General features: G+C 36.2%; 1 protein-coding gene across 2 annotated transcripts in view; it reads right to left on the bottom strand.

Annotated features, from left to right (window-relative positions):
* Positions 1–2,901: 2,901 nt before the first annotated feature.
* Pde8 (phosphodiesterase 8) overlaps positions 2,902–23,081 on the bottom strand; it is an 84,142-nt gene continuing 63,962 nt past the window's right edge. The window contains exons 10-17 of one of the 2 annotated variants that reach the window (XM_067776305.1): positions 20,807–21,017; positions 15,978–16,118; positions 15,792–15,884; positions 15,454–15,702; positions 13,789–14,008; positions 13,563–13,723; positions 13,225–13,492; positions 2,902–7,183 (exon numbers count right to left, since the gene is read on the bottom strand). In XM_067776305.1, coding sequence (XP_067632406.1) covers positions 7,041–7,183; positions 13,225–13,492; positions 13,563–13,723; positions 13,789–14,008; positions 15,454–15,702; positions 15,792–15,884; positions 15,978–16,118; positions 20,807–21,017 — 1,486 coding nt within the window. In that variant the 3' untranslated portion in view covers positions 2,902–7,040. Of the gene's footprint in view, positions 7,184–13,224; positions 13,493–13,562; positions 13,724–13,788; positions 14,009–15,453; positions 15,703–15,791; positions 15,885–15,977; positions 16,146–20,806; positions 21,018–23,081 lie in introns of both variants that reach the window. The other variant, XM_067776304.1, reaches the window with a different exon arrangement.

Here is a 23,081-nt window from a genome sequence, read left to right as displayed (position 1 = left end):
TCAAGCGATACCCTTGATTTTTTTTTTGAATTTTTTCGATAAAATTTTGAGGCATCTCTGAAACGCTATGGAGTTTAAACTGAATATTGTTTTTGAGACGGAGATTCTAAAAGTATGAGCAAAATTAATATGCCCCTCCAATACTCAAAACTAGCATCAATCAAAGTAGCGATACTTTTTTTGTCATTTTCAATATTGACAATTTTTTGCTTATAGCTTTTTGAGGCAACTGAGTACTGAAATTTGGATTATGCAAGATAATAGCCTATCAGGGACTAAAAATACCTGGGGCTTCATCTTCGATATGCCCCTTTCAGTTTTGAAGGTAGATACAGAAAAGTGGAAGCACTTGGTTGCCTAAATTTTTTTCAGGAGCATGTTTTTTTGTGGACATAGCTACAATTTTACTTTTATCACTTCATACCCGTTTGTTAATTTTTTTCTCTACACCACAGAAGTATGCCATCAATTGCCTCATCTTGGACTATTCACGCAAGGAAAGTTATTGATGTTTGTACATGGGGCAAATATATGAAATTTTCGCCAAAAATTGGCAATCGTCAAAAAGTGTAGAAAATTTTTTTTAGTTTAAAGTAAATGAAAAGAAACACAAATTTGGTACAAAAATTAAAAAAAAAATAAACATTTTTTCTACACTTTTTTACGATTGCCAATTTTTGTCGGAAATTTCGTATATTTGCCCCATGTACAAACATCAATAACTTTCCTTGCATGAACATTCGAAGATGAGGCAATTGTTGGTATACTACAGTGGTGTAGAGAAAAAATTAACAAACGTGTATGAAATATTTGACGGTTACCCGATTTCATATTTTTGCCAATATCTCTAAAACCGGGTTTCGGGTATCAACAAAATTTTACCTAAATATACCCCTCACAGATATGTACATCCTGATAAAATTTCAACACAATCGGTTAAAAAGTGTTTAAATAAGTAAAAAAAAATTAAGGTTTTCCGGGTTTATATTTTTATCAATATCTCCAAAACCGGATCTCGGGTATTAAAATTTTTTTACCTGATCATACTTCGTTTACATATCTATACGTTCTTAAAGTTTCAAAAGGATTGGTAGAAAGGTGTTAAAATAAATGTGTTGCAAACTTTGCAGTAAAAAATATTTGGCGGTTATTCGGTTTTATATTTTTACCGATATCTACAAAACCGGGTCTCGTGTATCAAACAAATTTTACATAGCTAACAGCTGCATATACATTTCTCCATATTTTGTTAAAATTTCGATATAATCGGTCCAGAAGTGTTGAAATAAATGTATATTAAATACTGCGACCTAAATTTATATATATTTTGCTCGATCTTTTGACTATATCTTTTTGAGGCATTATGTAACACGAGTAACGGCGATGCACTCTAGCTCCAATTTACCCCTCAATGTTCCTAACAAAAAGATATTTGCGTGATACCATGTTTCAAAAAAAAATTTTTTTTCTCCAAAAAAACCAAAGTTTGGCGGATTTCCCCATATATACAAATATATAATGCAACAAAAAAAATTTTAATTATACTATAATCGGTTTAGTCGTCAGTAGTTATCGATAAATAGGATATCTCACGTAGCGCCTGAACCGTTAATGATAGAACCTTGAAACAAACTTTGGATCAATCTACAAATGGGTGCCTCTATGAATGCAAAGCAAAAGTTAGCAAATCTTGCTTGGTTCAAGAGATAAAGGGCAATTTCGGTGCTGGGTCATTTGTATACAAATTGTGTTAATCTAAAAGTAGGTACCTATACACTGCAAAAACAAAAACTTCGTAATTTTTCTTGATTCAAGAGATATGAAATACATAAATCGACAGTATTGATCCGTGACCGATTAACCCACGTAGCGCCTTAATCGTTACGGCTTTTAAATTGTGAATCTCAATAACCGTGATCCAGTATACTGGCGGCTTTAAACCAATTAGGCTGTTTTCACCAACACCAACAAACTTGAGCTGAGGAACAAAACAAATTATCTGATTTTCAAATTAAATTAGGTATATGTCTTGATCTGTCTGGATGTGTCTAACTCAAATTGTTATTGTACACCTACATGTAAAATTTTGTATCTCTTCCAGATCATTACGATGATATGGCAGTTATCATATTTTCTCTATAAAGTTCTGGCAATAAAATGAAAGGTGTAGAAACAAAATTTAAATAAAATACCAAACAAAAATAATTTTTTTGTGGTTTCTTTTATTTCTTAAAACAAATTTCACTAATTCTTAACCTATGTATTTTAAACTTTCTTTTTATCCTTAACCTGCAAGGAGCAAACAAATATTTTTGTTTGTTTATTTTGTTACTTTGTTGTAGTTATGTTTCTCACGAAATTGTGTTTTTTTTTGTAAACTTTTAGTACAATCAAATTGGTTTTGTTAAACTAAGTTTAGTTCTGTGATAGTTACTTAAAAGAAAGGAAGCGTAAATCGTTAAAAAGACTATGTAAATTTATTTTGTATTTAAAAAAAAATTTTAAGCAATTAAATTTTTTTACAATTTTAATGAGCTCAACAAGGAAACCGCAAAAATTTGACAAATGTTATCAGTCACGTGGGTTTGAAACTTTTTTTTAAACAAATTATGCTTGTTTGTCACAAACAAACCATTATTTACTTAAATCCGTATAAATTTGTTCAATTATTTTTTAAATTTTGTTTTTAAATTGTAATTACACATGTAAGTAGTTATGTTTAGATACGTTACACTATATATGTATGTATGTAAATTGTTTTAAATATATAATTAACTTTTAGTCAGTTTCACATCAATAAGAAAAACTTTTATATCTTAAATATTAATATTTGATTTGATTCCGATTTGTTAATTAGTTTGTGATTTTGTGTTGTTGCCATATTTAGAAATTTTTTAAACTAACTACATTCTGAACTTTTAATGTATTATTTGCAGAGCATTGTTTGTGTTGTTGTTGTAATCAGGTTTCGAAATTTCCTTGATTGAGGAAAACTGGTTTTATAGAATATTTGTACAACTGTGTGGAAAAAAGTTGCAGCAAAAATTATTTGAAAAAGTTTAACTTATATTTTTTTATTTAGAAACGTTAACTTTGGAAGAAACGTTTCTGCATTATGTACAGAAAATTGGTATCAAAAAAATTAAAAAAAAAATTTTCGAAGAAAAATTCGACCAGTTTTCGAAAATTTCGATTAAAATTGTAACACAAACTTAAAATTTGCAGAAATGTTTTGAATACGCAGTTTTGTGGTCCAGTTAATTTCAATCTAACATATTTGTAGTGGTATTTCAAATTCTTATAGTTCTTTTGACGATTTCTTTAGATTTTGATTTTTTTTGTACTTTTTGCTGCTTTTTTAACACACAGCTTCAAATATTTTTAGCTATTTTTTTATTTAATTTTCAGTTGTTAGATCAGTCATTTGATAGAAAAAAGTTTCGTCAAAAAAATTTGTATAAATATGTTTTCTTGTTTATAACAGTAGACTAAATTCGAAAAACAACATAAAAACTTGATCAATGTAACTTTATGCAACATAAAAGACTGGGTTGGCTTCCCTACAAACATGTTTTAAAAGTATGCCATACAATATGAGCGCATCTCGACATAATTTTGATGCAAAGATTTTTTTTAATTTATTTTAACTTTGTTGTTTCACATTTGATTTTTGAATTAGGTAGATCATTAATTTTATCCTCAGAATCTTTTCCTTATATTGTTGTTTTGAGCTGAAGTCGTTTTTACACAGTGTCCGCTTCCCAGCATGTCATATGAAATTACATTATATATGAATACCACTAGGTAAGCTGCCCTCACTATATGAAAATGACTTCAGAGCTCAAAGGACATTATAAGGAAGGCATTGTAAAATTTCAGGACCAGATATAACGACATATCAGATTAAGTCACCGTAAATTACCTCTTTATACATGTACAGCACAATAAAGAAGTAAGCGACCTCTTGGCAGTTTGTCATCTGCCCAGCTGAGAAATCTGGCTTGTGTCAATTTAAATGCTTGTAATGAATTCTAAAACTTTTGGTATGCGACACATTTAGTCCGATGCATTTGATACGTTGAATCCTAATTTGCTTTAAGAAATTTCGTAGTGCTCAGTCGCCATTGATTTTTATACTCAGCTGAGCAGAGTTCACAGTGTATTTTAATTCTGTTCGCATAACGGTACCCCGTAACGGCATAAACTAATCGAGATGGATACAGACTTCTATATATCAAAATGATCCGGGCGAAATTCATTTAGCCATGTCCGTCCATCTGTCCGTAAATACGATAACTTAAGTATATTTTGAGGAATGTTAATGAAATTTGGTATGTAAGTTCCTGGGCACTCGTCTCAGATCGCTATTCAAATGAACAAAATCGGACTATAACCACGCCCACATTTTCGATATCGAAAATTTCGAAAAACCGAAAAAGTGCGATAATTAATTGGCAAAGATGGATAAAGCGATGAAACTTGGGAGGTGGGCAGAATAGAAAATTTGTAAAATTAGTAAATTTTTAAAAGTAGGTAATTTAAAATTTTGCAAGCTGTAATTTGGCAGCTGAGTATGCAATGTTCGGTTACACCCAAACTTAGCCTTCCTCACTTGTTTGTATTTGATTTGAGGTTAGGACCTAGCCACCGTTAGGTAAATTCTAGTAGTGGATTCGGATTCTGCGCGTTAAAATTCATAAACTGAATCTGATTAAGAGGTGACGTATCACTTTACTAAAACGTCACCATTTCACAGTACTCTATGCGCTCCAGCAAAGCATCCAGAACGGTACTATTTGTTACAGTGAATGAAAAAAGTGTTCAGGCAACAGAACAAACTTTTACTGCCCTCAAGACAATTTTCAATGGATACCAAGCACTATAGTCTACCCTATCACCTAATATTGTTTTCACACTGCGCCATAAACTCAATTTTAAGGGATCTTGGAGAACGACAGGTTAATCGTTTAAACTCAGAGCTAATTTCAAAGTTTGTCAACTCTTTATGAGTTTATCGCTAGTTCCCATATGTCATTAATCTAATTCACCATTTAAGAGCTATTATGATTAAAAAATGAGTTTCGATCACGGATCGTAAAACGTAAAAACCCAGGACGGTGAAGCCCTGAATGTCAATCTAATCTGTTCAATAATTAATAATTTTTTAAAACAGCTGGCCTAATTGACTAGCTTAAATCTAACTGTGGGACTGACTAGTTTTTGGAAGATCAAACCTGTGGGTGCAACTCGAGCGGTATATTATATTCTGGACGAACTGAAACCAACCCTTTAACGAATACATGAGTGTCCATAGTCTTAAGATAACATAGGGATCGTGAACGACTCAATTAAAATTTGGACGATAAATTCCACTCTTTTTCACTGTTTACTCTTCTGAAAGTAAAGTCGGCCTGCCTTTCATCGAATATTGCTCATTGAATAAGAAAAGGACTACCGTTTCTTGGAAATTCTGCCGTTTTGTAGAACTATAGGCGATCTTGTTCTTAAGTAAGAATTGTAAGAGTGTAGCATGAGGGTAACATTTTTTTGCAGAGAAGAAAACGCCAAACAAAGTATTCATGTTTACACCGTTTATGAAAATATAAATAAAAGTAGCAGCAAACATCATATTAAAAAAAAGTTGAGAAACCCTGAGCAAAAAACGGAAGCATCGAAACGCCGAGTTCAGTACAGAAATATTAAATTTTTTCTTGCTAGTTTACAGCCTGTAAAGCTCCAACCCAGTAAACAAAAAAATATAATTTTTTCGTATAATAAAGTTAACAATTGCACCTTTATAACTGACAATTTAAAAACCAACTTCAAAAATTGGATAATTCAAAAAAAAAAAAAAAAAGTTGTGCAAAAGAAAGGCAATAAAAAGCAAGTAAGTGAGCTCAACTTACTCGATATCTGTGCACTTTGCTCTTGACGCCATTTTCACAAAGTAACGATTTTTGAAAACGAAATTTCTCATCGGGTCTTATTATCTTACTCGATTCGATAAGAAAGTGAATTCGAAAGCTGTCAAATTTCATACATTTCTTTTACATATACGTAAGAAATTTCGAGTAAAAGAATAAGCACCCTGTTCAAATTACTTATATTAGGTAGACGGTTCATAATTAAAATTTTGCTAATAAGTCTGCATAATAATAGTTCTTTAAAAATATTTCAATTCATAACATCCAACAACATTTATTACAATAGTTTTTCTTTTTCTTTTGGTTTTTTTTTTTTTTATAACAATAACTTTTATAAATTTAAAGATCTCATCTTAAAATATTTGTTTGCATGTTTTTAAAGAGTAGAAAACATTTTTTGTAAAAGTTTTTTTTGTTTGTTATATTTTAGTCGTTTTGTGATTTTTTATAATCAATATTTTTGTTTCTTTTTTTTTGTGAAATTATTATTTTTGAGTCCAGCCCAAGAAAAATGAACATTTATTTTTATTTATGTTTGTGTGCTGTACAGCCGGTGCCTGGTGCATTCAAATTCATTTCCATATTTTTTTGTTTGCCATTTCTCTACAACAACAAATGATAGCGGTATTCACAAAATTGCACCCTTTGTCAAAGCACTTGTCCAAGTGTTCAAATATTTGTCCAATTTCAAATATAAAAAATATAATTAAGCATGCTGTTTTTGTAAAATTCCTTTTTAAGTTCGTCTTTTTTGCAAATAAAAACGAAAATTTTAAAGCGTTTGTCGTATTTTGTGAATACCGCTATTGGTTGCTGTTGGTCATTACTTTCTAAGGTATGCCAGCAAAACATTTACAGTTTTGTTCATAATAACTGTTTATGTATTACTGATTGTCTTAACACTTTACTTGCTGTACTACTTTCTTTATCTTGTTCTTGCTCTTTTCCTCAATATTCTGCGTGTGCTTTGATTTTCCTTCAATTTTCGCTTCATGTTTTTCAACTCTATTTTTGCAAGCAATATTCCATTTCATTTTCACCAATTGTCACTGCACACGGAGGCTGGACCGGCTGTGGCTTTAATAGCCCTGAGAACAACCTCTTGAATGCCAAATGCTATTTGACATTCTTCTTTGCACTTAAACTATGCTGTTTGCTTTTAACATCCGCCAATGTGTGTACACCTTGATCTTCGAATTTTTTCCATTGTGAATAATTGATTTGCATGTAGGTGACCAATTGTGGCATATCGATGAAACCTAGAAATAAATTTTTATTTTAGTATGTGTTGGCGTGAAGATTTTTCAACATCATTTTCAAGATATAGTGGTGGTACTTTATAGCGCAGTGAAAAAAGTACCTTCTTCATGTACATATAAACATCTTTGTTCACGATTCAGAACGTATCTGTAAGGTAAATGTAAGTGCGATCATAATATTGTTACGAATATTAGCAACACTAAGTGGTACTGTCGGCGGCCACCGTGGTGTGATGGTAGCGTGCTCCGCCTATCACACCGTATGCCCTGGGTTCAACTCCCGGGCAAAGCAATATCAAAATTTTAGAAATAAGATTTTTCAATTAGAAGAAAATTTTTCTAAGCGGGGTCGCCCCTCGGCAGTGTTTGGCAAGCACTCCGGGTGTATTTCTGCCATGAAAAGCTCTCAGTGAAAACTCGTCTGCTTTGCAGATGCCGTTCGGAGTCGGCATAAAACATGTAGGTCCCGTCCGGCCAATTTGTAGGGAAAATCAAGAGGAGCACGACGCAAATTGGAAGAGAAGCTCGGCCTTAGATCTCTTCGGAGGTTATCGCGCCTTACATTTATTTTTTTTTAAGTGGTACTGTCATCCCTAAGCCGATGCTAAGCACTGACTTGTATGCACATCAATAATTCAATCATTATGTCTACATATATGTATGTACACGCAGCGGAGAAGCAACGCACAAACACATGCAAATATCTTATCTGAGATGCACCCAAAATTATGCAATTATAATTGTGGAAGTGTCGCTCACAAATACACGCGCATATGAGAGCTATACACGTGCATCTGTAGTTATAATTTTATAGCAGTAACTAAGTAAATTCTGGAAGCGCCTAGAAGATGCAACGAGGAAATGACAGAGTATAAAAGGCAGCAACAGTAAAGGTGCGACAATCAGTTTCATTTAAGCAAGCTATTGGTTGTGAAGTATCAGTGTTATTGTGAAGTACTTTAACAAAGGCCATTTTGCATTATTAAATATTGGAATTATTTATTCCACAGTTTAGCGATACGAACGTTAGTAGAAGGTTGCGAATAAGCGGAATTCAGTGAATTCTTTACAATTGGTATCAGAAGAGGAATTGTTGAATAAATTCCGAAGACTTCGAATACAACCTGGACATGGCAAAGTTAAGTGAATTAAGGATCCAGCAACTGAAAAAGGAGTTGGAAGCCCGTGGATTGAATACAACCGGCAATAAGATCGAACTTCAAGCACGGCTACGAGAGGTAATGGAGTTGGAAGGAATTGACGTGGACGAGTATGTCTTTTATCCTGATCTGGAAGAGCCAGCGACTAAAATGGAGGAGAAGATAGAGACTCCGAATCCATTGGCAAGTGTTGACACTAACGCGATACTAGCACTTTTGAAACAAATATCAAGCGAAATGTCAACTCAACTGGCAGAACAGAAGACAAGTATAGCATCCCAACTACAATCGCAGGAGACACGTATAACATCCAAGATGGAAGTACAACTGGATGCGCAAGAGGCACATTTATTCAAAATGTCGGCACAAATTTCAGCACAGATATCATCTCAGATCTCCACACAACTAGAAGAGCAGGAAGTCCGTATATCATCTGAACTGGAAGCGCATATGGAACAAAAACTAACCCAGTTTCATGAAGGCTTCAGTGGTCGACAGGATAAAGTAGAGGCAGAGATGGATGCTTTGAAAGATAGGATCCAGGAATTACTATTCAACCGCCCAGTTCTGTTCCTTTCCAGGTATTCAAGCTTCAGTTTGAGAAGACGGTAGCAGTGAACAACTGGAATGTGGATGATAAAGTAGCTGCACTGTTCATGGCATTGAAAGGGCCTGCAGCTGAGATTTTCAAACCATTCCAGAGGGCGAACGGAGCTGTTGTGAAGCATTGATGGGCGCTCTAGAGAGACGATACGGAACTGAACATATGAGACAGATATACCAAATGGAGTTGCTGAACCGCTTCCAGAGGCCTGGTGAAACATTGCAAGAGTTTGCGTCGGATGTTGAAAGGCTAGCACATTTAGGGAATGCGGATGCACCCGTGGAATACACAAAGCGAGCTACATACGCAAACCCAAAGCCAACATTCGCAGAAACGGTATCACATGCTCTCATTAGGGAAACAGCATCGTTTGGAAGTAGAAAGGCCAGAGTGGGTAGACGCAATTTTAGAAGCTTTAAAAGGAATTCAACAGAGGAATAATGGTGCAATCAAATGTTTCAAGGGCGGTAACCCAGGTCACATTGCTCGTCATTGCAGCACCGGTCCTGGTAGTTCCAACGTAAACGCAAAGCTGGAGGAGATGAGCAAGAGCGTGCCAGACTTAAAGATAGAGAGCTAGCTCCAGCTGTTGAAATAAAATCGAGCAGTCTTGCCGTCAAAGGAAAGCTGGATGGCAAGAAGCGTGTACTGACCTTAGATACTGGCGCATCTCACTCCTTAATCCGATCTGATTTGGTAAATAGGAGAGTAGCCCGTTACCTGGAGCAAGGTTTCATACGGTCACAGGCGAGTATAACCAAGTCCAGGGAGAAGTGATATGTGAAGTGGGAAGGTAATGGTTCTACACAAATGCATTGTGGCGGAGATTGTTGATGAAGTCATATTGGGAGTGGACTTCTTAGTTGACCCTGACATCAAGATCGATATGCAGATAAGGGTTATGCGTTATGAGAACCAGGATGTACCACTTAACTTCAGTATGGAGGAAGAGTTCAGCAGTAATCGAGTACTGGTGGAGAAGATTCGATAAAGATCACGGAAGTTAACGGTAAAGGTTGATGGATCGAATGGGCCAAATAAAGCGAAATCAAAAGTACCTTCGAGAGAAACACTGGCATTGGCAAAACCAAAGGGACGCACGAAAACGAAGGAAAGAATTTCCCAGAAGGAATGCGAGGGTAGTTTCAAGCGCACCAATGTTGTGAAACGTGGGAACGATCCAGGATAATGAGTAGTAAGATGAAACGCAGGTACAATGTGAACAATAATACGGAAGGTTTCTTGGATGGATATTTGGTACTGCTATACAACCCTAACCGGCAGGAAGGTGTTCCATACAAATTTCGGTGCAGTTGGGAAGGCCCGTACAAAGTTGTGAAAAAGATCAGTAATACCATCTACCGCATACATGCTATTGGGAAACCACGAAGGGTGGTTCATTTGGAAAGGCTGGCAGCGTTTAGATCGAGAGATTTGTCTGATCGGGACGATCAGACTTTGGTGGAGGGCAGTGTTACGAATATTAGCAACACTAAGGGGTACTGTCATCTCTAAGCCGATGCTAAGCAGTGAATTGTATGCACATCAATAATTTAGTCATTATGTCTACACATATGTACGTAGACGCAGCGGAGAAACAACGCACAAACATATGCAGATATCTTATCTGAGATGCTCCCAAAATTATGCAATTATAATTGTGGAAGTGTCTCTCACAAATACACGCGCATATGAGAGCTATACACGTGCATCTGTAGTTATAATTTTATAGCAGTAACTAAGTAAATTCTGGAAGCGCCTAGAAGATGCAACGAGGAAATGACAGAGTATAAAAGGCCGCAACAGTAGAGGCGCGACAATCAGTTTCATTTAAGCAAGCTATTGGTTGTGAAGTATCAGTGTTATTGTGAAGTACTTTAATAAAGGCCATTTTGCATTATTAAATATTGGAGTTATTTATTCAATAGTTTAGCGATACGAACGTTAGTAGAAGGTTGCGAATAAGCGGAATTCAGTAAATTCGTTACAATATTTGGAAGTGATATGCTGTATGGAGGTATACAGAATGTAGGTGAAGGGAAAGTGTAGGCCTTATGAGTGGGAGTGTCATACTGAACGCGTATTATGTCGGAGCGGCGGAAGTAGAGGTAAGTATCGAAGTTATACATTTTTATCGAAAACAAAATTGATCGCTGACTTATGGATTTTCATCGGCGAGTGTACTGTTTGTTAACGAAATGTTTTCGATTTGTGGACGAAAGGTTAGTTTTAAAAAATTTATCGAACAACATTGTTAACGAATTATCGGTTTGTTATCAACTGAATACCGATAGCACTTCAATATAAGTCGATAACACATTTATAAAAGCCGTTAAGAAACCAATAGCAAACAGATAACTCGTATACGATTTCACTATAGATAACAAGATGATAATAACACAAGAACTTGTCGGTATCGTTTTTTTTACCGATAAGTAGCCGATGACACTTTTTTCAAATAGCGCCGAAATTATCTATGACTAGTGAAGTTACACCTTTTGTGGTTTAACTTCAACCCCTGGGCGAGCTCTAGTTCAGTTAAATCCAGTAGATTTCAGGACGTACTTCTGTAGTTTGTAAATCAAAATTCACGAGTACTTGGCACTCAAGCCTTGTTTTTACGTTTAAATGGAGTCAGAATCAAGTTTTCATTAGACATAAATACCTCGGCGACGGTTGGGACCCGAAACTTAACCAGAACTAACAAAGATACATATAGAATGCCCTCATACCACATTTAAAAAGCCTCCCCTGTTATTATGCCAAGCTCGTAATACTATAAGCTTTTTCTCATGGCCCGAATACCAATCATCAAGCCTGTTCGGTGGACATTTCTTAAGACATTAAGCTTAAAAAGTAAGTGGCAGAATGCCTTTCCGTAAAGGCTGGGGTGTGATATTCTTGAAGGCCTTTTTGTTTGTTACGTGTGTCAGGATGCCAACTTCAATAACATGGCAATGTTGAAAGAGCATAGATTGTACATAGTCGGGGGTTCGCCCGGCTAAAACGCATATAAAAATTCGTATGCTAATTGGCAGACCTACAAGTTACACTACTCTGCGATATTTCAGTATGGCGGCCAGCACTCGAATGAGACACATCCACAACCGCCATGGAGGTTATACGCAACCTTCTTCCCATATATCTGCATGCTAAACTACAGGAAAGTTGTAATACTTTTAGACTAAATTTGTTCTTGCCTTCGAGCAACACTAGATTTGGACAGGCCTGCAGTGATTGTGATAACATAAGTTAAAGTTTGCTAGAGACGGATTTTACTACTCCAACTCGAAGAATTACACCAACTATTCGAAAAATGCGCGAATTAGTGCTCAAGAACACATTTTCCATTCACCTACTGATATCTTTTGTAGATAATTTGAATACCGCCTTAAGAATTTGTAGCAAAAAACAGTCCAAAGTTCTGTATCTGATATTTCCTTAATGGATAACGGTGAAAGAAGCGGATGACGGCCAGTGTCCTGTTATTACTGCTACGATTATAAATATGTCTTTCCTTAATGTATGTACCTTCTAAGGTTCCTATTCGATTATGGCCAGGCCACGCCTGTTCAGCGCAATTACAGCAGTCAGCAGAATATCGATCCGAATTAGGTAGGTTAGTATGGAAACTTCTTACAGCTATCGGGTGCCTTAGAGGGCATACATGGAGATGTTAGAGTATAAGCAGAACCCACGATGTATAACTACTTATACATTTTTTTAACAGGAAGCCACATATACTCTCTCTGTGGAATAGTGATAGTGGCAGAACCTGTTGCAGGACGTTCAGTGGTAACTACCCCAAAACTTTACTGGTCGCCTTAAGCGTAGAAATACCGAACTAGATTACCATTCATTTGGTTTAAATAACAGCCTTCATATATGTCGATTCTGACGGGCAAACATTGATTGATGTCCCTCCGGATATCGAAAGTAGCAATGAGTAGCACAGATGAGCTAATAAGGAAGTTCACGGTATAATGGAAATAAATGGTGATAGAATATGCATTCCAACAAATGATTTCTAAAGAGCTGCAAGGGTAAGGAGGTAATAGACCGTGTTGATGCTTTTCTTTGGAGATTTTCTTCCCTACTCTATTAAATATGTCAACGACTGTTCAACAGAACAATTTTATCGAGACCGTTGGAATGGTAACGCTTCTTGCCCATCTTAAGGCAGAAGAGCGGCATTTCATATCCATTGATATATGTATACACATGTGCGCACTTGCAACGACGTTGTCCATAGATATTTAGCAACAAATTTTACTTACTATCCCATGCATGCACCATATCCTGTATAATGTACTCAATGAAACCAATCTGACTCTTCGGTATGCTGCACGTATTTCTATCGAACATCGGCATAACAATGGGTAAAGCTTTCGCCTTTTCTTCATCAGTTTGTGTAAAATATTCCTCAGCAATACGGCGTGCCCATTCAACGCAATATGAAGGCTGACGTGATGGATTATTCACATCGGCAACTTTGATCAACATGCGACGTATTAAAATGGCACTTTCATCCTCGGATTGAACGATCTGTAAGTTTTAAATGAAAATAAATATAAAAAACAAATAACAAATAAAATAATACGAATTGCAAACTTACATCCTTCGGTTCTTCATCTGTGCCAAAAATGCTCACAAACTTGGCCAAATGCTCAAAATGTCTTGTCATCTCTGTGGCTAAAATCATATCGATCACAACACTACGCACCGATTTATAAGTTTCGGTGTCTAAATTCTTGAATATATTGACTTTGTCATCACCTGAGGTAGCGGAGACAAACAATTAGTTTTGATTTTAATAATAATATCGTATTGCTCTTAATTACTTAAAGTAAGTCTAAAGGTAATTGAAGCATGATGCGACTCCAACACGCAAAGATCGTTATAAAGTAGTGCCAATGTATTGCGCGAATTACAGAGGAAAGCCGACGAGCGTCCTGGATGATCGACATCGTGTGCTGCGGCAGCAATTAACGCAATGGCTTCGTCAGTATGATCCATGCCCATATCCTTGGCAGCTAACTGGGTAAGAAAACAGCCGGTGGCCTATTGTAAAGAAATTTTAAAAAAATAATAATATTATGTAAATGTTTACAAATTAGAAACTGAATTATGGAATGCAGATCCACGTACAATGATGACTGTGATTAATCATTAGATCAAACTTGTAACATATTAATCGTTATTTTGGTTGATATCATTCTAATTAATTAAAACATGTAAATGAACAGTTTTAAACGAGCATAAAAATTTAAAAATCTTAGCATTTTTTTCAATTTAGATTTTTTTGTTTTATTTTTAATCATTTATTAATTGGTTTTCATAATCTTTGATTATTTCTTAAGATTATTACTAAGATTATGTCAGACCTGCTAAATAGTTATCAATCGAAATGATTAAAATGGAAAAGTTTGTGCATGTTATAAAATATAAAGTGAATTTATGAATATTGATCCACGTATGATGATGACTAACTACTGATATTCAATATAAGATTAAATCAAACTTTTCAAACAATGAATATTTATTGTAATCTATAACGATTATCAAAATTTAAAAGTCTCATTATCCGCAAAATTATTTTACTTTTGCAAGTAAATTCGTTACAATATGAATTGACTTAAGCGTAAGTTATTTGTCATTGTATTAATGTACTATATTGGATCTATCGCGAAATATATTGTAACGAATTTACTGCAATTCCCCTTATTTGCAATCTTCGTTCGAATCACTAAACTGTTGAATAAATAACTCCCAATATTGAATAATGGAAAAATGGCCTTTATTAAAGTACTTCACAATAAATAATATTGCTATTGCTCGCTAGATAGCGTCTTAATCAAAACTGCTTGTAGCGCCTCTACCGTGGCTGCCTTTTATACTCTTTGATTTCCTCGTTGCATCTTCTAGGTGCTTCTGTTGTAGAATCTACTAGTTGGTTATCTGCTATAATTATAACTACAGATGTACGTGTATAGCTCTCATATACGCGTGTGTTTGTGAGCGACACTTCACCAATTATATTGCATATCTCAGATAAGATATCTGCATGTTTATGAGCGTTGCTTCTCCCTGCGTGTATGTACATATGTGTAGACATAATGATTAAATTATTGATGTGCATCAAGTCACTGCTTAGCATCGGCTTAGAGATGACAGTACCCCTTAGTATTGCTAATATTCGTAACAGTATGTATGCTATAGAGTTTACGTAAGGGAAAGTGTGGAATACTCAAAATCGAAGCTCCTTGAAGCTAGCATCCGTTTTTTTTTATATTTATCAAGTAATTATTAAATATAATACATAAAAACTCAAACTGTTGATTTTAAAACTAGAGAAAGTATAGTTACCAACCAACTAGTACTTATTTGATGCTTTCGGTCTAGTTCTGAACTAGAAATTGGTATCACTATTTACAGACTAAGTCAACATTTTTGTTGCGACGCTAGTCTTACGCAAGCATACTAAAAAAATAATGAAAAATATTCACCTGCATAACATCGGCAGCATGTGTACTATTATGATATGAATTGTTGGCATGATAATTGGCCTCCATTACAGCCAACCAGCTCTTGCAGACATTCTCATCGATATTTAATGTTGCGAACACATTGAAGCGTCGGAACAGTTCCATGCCCAAATAGAGCAGAGGTCGCTTCTCGGTGATTTCTTCAAGTTTGAATATATCAAATTCCCAACTTAGAGATTCTTCAAGTAGTTCCATTATGTGTGGTGTAGCCTAAAGGACATTTAATATGAGAAAAGCGCCACACAATAAGGACTCCATATTTATAAAATTTTGTTATCAAATTTTCTTTTCTAATTTACCTTCATTTTAGCCGGCATGCAAGTAGATTGACGGCCAGTAACGCGTATAATCGAGTCATTTGAACTACGTCGTGATGAATAAAGACTAGGGCCCTAAAAATGGGAAGCGAGAGCGAAAGATATATAAAAAACAAAAAAAAAAGATGAGCACAAGTACTTCGACAGATTAATTAATGCACAACTCACCGTCAATAATGCGCCAATCAAATCTGTAGCTATTGGATCATCTGTACGAATTTCCTTCATTTGTGGACTATAAAGACCTTCACGTTTCAAAAATTCCAACACTTTATCGATAAGACGGGCTTCGTCTGCCGAACAATTCTCCTGTACTTGGGAGAGTAAATTGATTATCTATATTTGTGAAGCGTTAGCAGATAGTTTTGTTTTTGATGGATTTTGTGGTTGATTTATTGATATTTCATTTATTATTTGGAGTTTGTTTCATTGGTTGATTGATTTATTGAATGATGTTATAACGCAATCAAACGAGAACAAAACGAACGAACGAGCAGCGAGTGAGCAGCAAGAGCAAAACAGTTTTATGGTTGATGTGTTTTGGTTTTTTTTTAACAAGAAACATGTAACGTAAAATATCATATATTAGGAGAGAATGAAAGAGAAAGAAAAAACATAGTTTTAGTGTGCATTAGAATTTAACAATTGGTATAACATTTAGTTTTAAGTTAATTTATAAAAAAAAAAATGATTTAGTGCTTAACCTAAAATAGCGCATTACACTTTTTTGGTTGTTTTTCTTCCTCTAATCGAAGGTAAGAGTATGTGTTAGATAGAGACGGCAATACGGAGCTAATGCACAACGCTTTAATTTAGGTTAAGCCGTTCTATCTAGATATTCTCTTAGTTTGATAATTATTTAAGGTTAAATACCGCGAGGGAATTCATCCAGTTTTTCATGTAGACGGTTTATCAAGTTATCTAGTAAAATTGGTATGTGTTACAAAGCTACTAACTTACAATCTAAATTGATTATCTCACTCGATATCTAAGACAGGGATGCTCCTTAACGTTAAGCTAATCGTTTATCAAAAAATTTCCACTGTTTCCGTTGAAACACTTCGAAATATTATCTATAAAGAAATTATCAAGATAAATTGTATCTCGTTTTTAACCGAAACGAAAAGCTTTCGTTTACGTTAAAAACGTTAACAAAAACGTGATACTTTATGTTTGAATTGTGCTGGCAATGCTATAGCCATGGTGAAGCGGTAAGGTGGTAACAACGAGGGCACATACACACACAAACTCCATGTAATTTGTTTGTGTAATTCGTTGGTGGTAATGTCAAAAATACTCTGAGAAATGTTCGTACTGTCAAAATTCATGAGAAAAGTTGCAATCAGCTTGGCGAATGCTTTCACCTTTAATGACTCCGCCATCAATCAGCTTTGCCAGCATAGTTTTAAATTAATAATCAACATAAACGATTTGATTTCGTTTTGATATGGCAGAAAACGAAACGAAATCATTTCGCTAATTTGACGTTTTTAACGTTAATAAACGAAACGAAATGACTTTGTTTCGTTTATTAACGTTAATTATCGTAACGAAATGATATCGGTTCGTTGGTTAAGCATGCCTGATCTAAGAGTATATCGATTGCCGAGCGGAATATCACCCTATTTCGGCAGACACTTGAGGATTTTTTTCAAAAATGACCTATCTTAAAACTTATCTGATAAACTCCTTATCCAACGTTAACATGTATTGAATTTATGAGATTTTGAAAGAAATTTTGAGATTGGATGTTTTTGAAAGGAAATCTGAGATAGGACAATAGCAGCCAAGATAGGGTGATATTCCACTCAGCAGATAGTTTCGTTTTTGGCAGACTTTTGAGATCACGATGTTAATAGCTTGCATTGTGAGGCAATGCTTTAAAAAAACAACCACTGTATTTGCGTGAAGAAGAAAGTCGTGGCTGATGCTATGCGCTTCTTAACATTAGCGGTTGCGCAGTGGTCTTAAACTCCTTAGGAACATCTAACAAAAATTCAATCTCAGTGTTAGTGGTGTTGTTATTACAGCTTTTGATCAGGCAATGTGCAGGTAGTGGATGAATACCATTGGTTGGTTGGTTGTTGTCCTGCCGGGCAAGGAGACTTGACCAAAGAAGAGCTCTAGGCGCCTTTTTTATGCACTTCCTCTAGGAACCAATTAAATAAATAAAATAAATAATTGGCAAGTTTTACCTCCGAAGCAATTTAGGCCGAGATTCGCGTCGTGCTCCTACACGTTTTATGCGGACTCCGTAAGACATCTGAAAGGAAGGTGATTTTTCACTTCCAAGCGCCTTATGGCAAATCACTACCGAGGGATTATACCGCTTAGAAAACTTTTTTCTAAATTTGTGATGTTGCTTTGCAAGGGACTTGGACCCAGCACCCAGTAGTAGATTTTTCTATATTGTTCTGAATGATACCCGAACAGAAAATTCGATCTGAGCTTCTTTAGGGCTCTGCCTGGATTAGCAAAAAAAAAACTGCGGGAGTTGTTACCTGGCTTTAAACTAACTGGAAAAAACTATATATTATCTGGATCCTGCCCAGTTTTGCTCTATGGTAGACAACCCTATCTAGGGCCAACGTATGTTTGCCTACGTGTCCATTCTGCAGCCTATCTAATGTCCCATACATACTGTCTGGAGCCCACCAATATTATTATATTTGTTGGCTCGAAGAAAATGTTCTATATGTGCCATTAAAGGCCTGTCACTTTTCCCTACTTTATTCAAATTATTCGCAAAGGACTTGATGCATCTTTACCAATTCTTCGCCTCCGTGTTTGAATAGCTCCGTCATTATTATGCGGCCTGGTTTTCTTTAGCTGGGATATTTCCATTTTTTATAGTCGGGCGCCAAAACGTGTTTTCCGTATCGCGATTAAGGTGTCAGGCTCGTCTTCTCACCTGCTAGCTAAGAATGAGGAGAAGTGGTGCTTCTACTACTTAAGCACACTTTGTACGTCATTTATCAATATCATTCGTGCAAGAATCTGTCCCGCTCCGTCATCTTTCGAACATATTGGTAAGCAGTGTCCATTTTTCCAAGGCAGCAAGACATTCCATATCGTATCAGTCATCGTTCCTGATCGGCCGCATCGTGGGGTCGAATATTGCTAGAAAAAATCAACATTTTGCTTTCCTTGCGTGTCTACGCGCACGGTCCTCACGGCAAAGAGGCGTGTACATATGTTGGTTGCCACAAGATAGTGGCCTGACGATATTCCGTCCTCGTAGGGGGTGCTCATCGATTTAGTTTCGTGTTTTCTTTCAGCAGACAGCCAAGTAGCTTGGTTTATCTTTTTATGCTGAAAAGTGGCACTGCAAATCACTATATTTCGCGCCGCGGCGAAGTCAAACAGTCTCAACCTGTTGGGAAATGTTACATACTGAAGGCATTATGTTTCGACTGTGGGACCAAAGACCCCTTTCTTGCCCACCATGGCTTTAAAATCACCCAGCATGATTTTAATATCATAGCGGGAGCGGTCACGGTATGTATTTTTTAGTTTCTCATAAAACGATTCCTTTTCTTTTTCGTCCACATCGTCTTTTGGTGTGTAAGCGCTCATAAACGAGATATTGAAAAGTTTGTGCGTTAGCGTATTTAACGAAACATTATAAAATTTCACCCCAATGCGGATCGCACCGAGACGCTCTTTATCAGTCGTGAACGACAGTGCTTGACGGCGAAGTTTCTTTTTCTCTATAAAACCAGCACCTTGCCACCGATTTGTCGGAAGGCCCTCTCGTCCTTCTGCGTTGCTCCGTTCATCGCGCTTCCGGTATGGCGATGATGACGGTCTTTGCATTGACGAGGACATCTACCAACCGAAGTAGTCGGGCATCGGCACAGAGGCTTGTTAGTTTATTTCATTGGAAAGTATTTTTATGTGACATATCTCAAGCTTAGCCCACAACCCAGGAGCGGGATTTGGATTATGGTCACCTCTTACGGCTGCTGCTACATTCTAAACTTCCATAACCTGCAGAGCGGTTAGGCAAGAAATATTTGAGGATATTTTATGGTCTCTCTAAAAATAATTTAGACCACTATATCATTTAGAGAAGTCCTTAACCACTATAATATTTTAGAAGGCAGGTTTTCAGAACCTTTTAATTTGTAAAATAAAATCGCATCTTTCAGTGGATCTTAACTATGACTTAACTTTATGAATCGAAATTAATTCGTCATTTTCTTCTTCCGTTTTTGTGTATGCGGTGCGGCCACCGTGGTGTGATGGTAGCGTGCTCCGCCTACCACACCGTATGCCCTGGGTTCGCACCCCGGGCAAAGCAACATCAAAATTTTAGAAATAAGGTTTTTAAATTAGAAGACAATTTTTCTAAGCGGGCTCGCCCCTCGGCAGTGTTTAGCAAGCGCTCCGGGTGTATTTCTGCCATGAAAAGCTCTCAGTGAAAACTCATCTGCCTTGCAGATGCCGTTCGGAGTCGGCATAAAACATGTAGGTCCCGTCCGGCCAATTTGTAGGGAAAATCAAGAGGAGCACGACGCAAATTGGAAGAGAAGCTCGGCCTTAGATCTCTTCGGAGGTTATCGCACCTTAAATTTATTTTTGTTTTTTTTTTTGTGTATGAAACTACAGACCTCATTTGAGCAGGATCATCATTTTTGGATAGAAAATCAAATTGCACATAACATTGGTTATATTTTTATTTCCGTCAAATGGAAAACATTTGCTTTTAAACTAATTTCTTAAAAAAGAATTTGCTTGCTTAATTATTATTGCAAATTATTCGTACTGCTTTCCTAACTTAAAGTGCATACTGGAACAAATTTTATTTCGAGGACAAAAACAGTAATGCACACGCATAAAGCCAAAATGTGTGCATTAACGAGCAAATGGAATTTCAATGTAACAACACAAAAAATTTTATTTTTGGTTTAGTAAGAATACATACAACTGTTATTGCGTTTTTTGTAATTTATTTTTTTTTATTTAATTTTTTGCCCCTACATAATAAATCTTACTTTTGTTATGGGCGCCTCCAATGGAAGTGATGTTAGTTTAGCTAAACTTGTTCGCCGCAGTCCATCTGATGCCACAGAACGTACATCGCTACTGCCACGTCGTATGGAGTGCTGTGAACCGCGTGGTGCTTCTCTGGCTTGGGGTAATGTGGCGACAAAGTCAACATGTGATCCAGGTACATCGAGATTAAAAACGTAATGTGTGGGTGTTCTGTTGAAACATAAAATAATATATTTATTTGATGGCAAAATAATGTTTTAGGTTCTTATATTAAGGGTATTCGTATTCTCTCTATCTAAAATCCATCCATGTTTTCTACACGCAACAACAAATACATTTGTGGAAAATTTTCTACAGTTTCTACATTTTCCAATGATGACAGAGTTTTGACACCCTCAAATTTAACAAGTAAGGAAGGCTAAGTTCGGGTGTAACCGAAAATTACATACCCAGCTGCCAAATTACAGCTTGCAAAACTTTTAAATTACCTTCTTTTAAGAATGGGCGATGCCACGCCCATTGTCCAAAACGTTACTAATTTTCTATTCTGCGTCATAAGGTTAACCCACTCACCAAGTTTCATCGCTTTATCCGTCTTTGGTAATGTATTACAGAACTTTTTCGGTTCTTAGAAATTTTCGATGTCGAAAAAGTGAGCGCGGTTATAGTGCGATTTCGTTAATTTTAAAAAGCTATCTGAGATGAGTTCCCAGGAAATTACGTACCAAATTTCATTAAAATACCACAAAATTTACACAAGTTATCGTGTTTACAGACGGATGGACGGACGGGCATGGCTAAATGAATTTCTTTTTTCGCCAAGATCATTTTGATATATAGAAGTCTATATCTATCTCGATTAGTTTATGCCGTTACGGGGTACCGTTATGCGAACAAAATTAAAATACTCTGTGACCTCTGCTCATCTGAGTATAAAAATCGTGCTCTTACGAAGTAAGTAAACGGGAAATAATTTAATCCCCTTCAGCTAAAAGTACCTTTAGTAGTATATGGGTACTGATAATAAATTTGTAAATGCCAACAGGTTTTCGGGGAAATTATTTATTTTCTACTAAATATTTCGTGAATTCGTAAAGAGTTTTGTTGGTTTGGTCATTATTTCAGAATTCGTTTGAAGAATTTTTTTTCAAATATACATTATCTCTCGAAAATTGTTTCAAAAACTCTATATCTGAGCATAAGTTCAATGCATTTTGACATAGGAGGGAGTTAATGAAAAGCATTCTGAGATAAGTCGTTCTTCTAACTCTAATATAGGGCGTTTTTGCGAGGAATTGTGAAATGGGAAATTTTTGAAAAATATTTAGAGATAGAACGATTTTGAACAGGCAGCCGATATGGGTGATACTCTACTCAGCAGCCGCAATAAACTGAAAAAAATGGCTTATTGTCTTAGAACTATATATGCCGGCCTTAACTTTGACAGAAGAATAAAGCTTGTGTGCGGTCCTGCTACACAGGAAGTATTCACCTTTTTTTCTGAAATTTCGGAAATTTCTTTTCCGTTAAGTATTCATGGAGATTTCCGGTTCGACCGTTAACTTAGACTATTCAGAACACGTTCGTTTTACACGACGTCACGAGGTCCGAATATATCAAATAAGTATATATATAACACTAGCCTTTACCCGCGGCCCCGTCCGCAAGGAGAAAATGAAATATATGGGTTATTCACGTTAGCCTGCTTATCAAGTTATCTGTTTAAAATTTGGTTTTCTGTCTAATGCATTTTATTTTTGTAATTGAGTAAAAAAAAGAACTAAATAAGCTGATAACCTGATAGGATCCCAAATGATCCCGAAATTATCCAGATAAAGCTACGAAATGACCCCCAGCTATCGTGGACGGATCCCGAAAACCATCCAGAAATGCCCCGAAAGGGTCCCCAAAAGTTCCCGGAATAGTCCCAAAAAAACCCGAAATGACAACGACACGATCCTAGACGTATCCAGAGAACCACACAGAAATGATCCCTGAAGGTGTTCCAAAATGATCCCGAAAAGGTTCCAAAATGACCCTGACGGGCTCCCGGGCGGATCTCAAAAACCATCCAGAAAATATCCAGGAAGGGTCACTAAATTACCCCGACATACTCCAGAAAAAGTTCCGAAATGGCTCCGAGGGGATCCACGACTGATCGCGAAAACCATACAGAAATGATTCCGGAAGGATCCCCAAATGATCCCGTATTAGCCCCGAAAAGCTCCCGAAATAACCCCAACGGGATCCCGGACAAATCCCGAAATCCATCCA

This window comes from Eurosta solidaginis, chromosome 3 (assembly GCF_040869045.1).
Source record: "Eurosta solidaginis isolate ZX-2024a chromosome 3, ASM4086904v1, whole genome shotgun sequence".
NCBI lineage: Eukaryota > Metazoa > Arthropoda > Insecta > Diptera > Tephritidae > Eurosta > Eurosta solidaginis.
The sequence above is the reverse complement of the archived record's forward strand: the minus strand, read 5'-3'. Positions and strand labels throughout refer to the sequence as shown.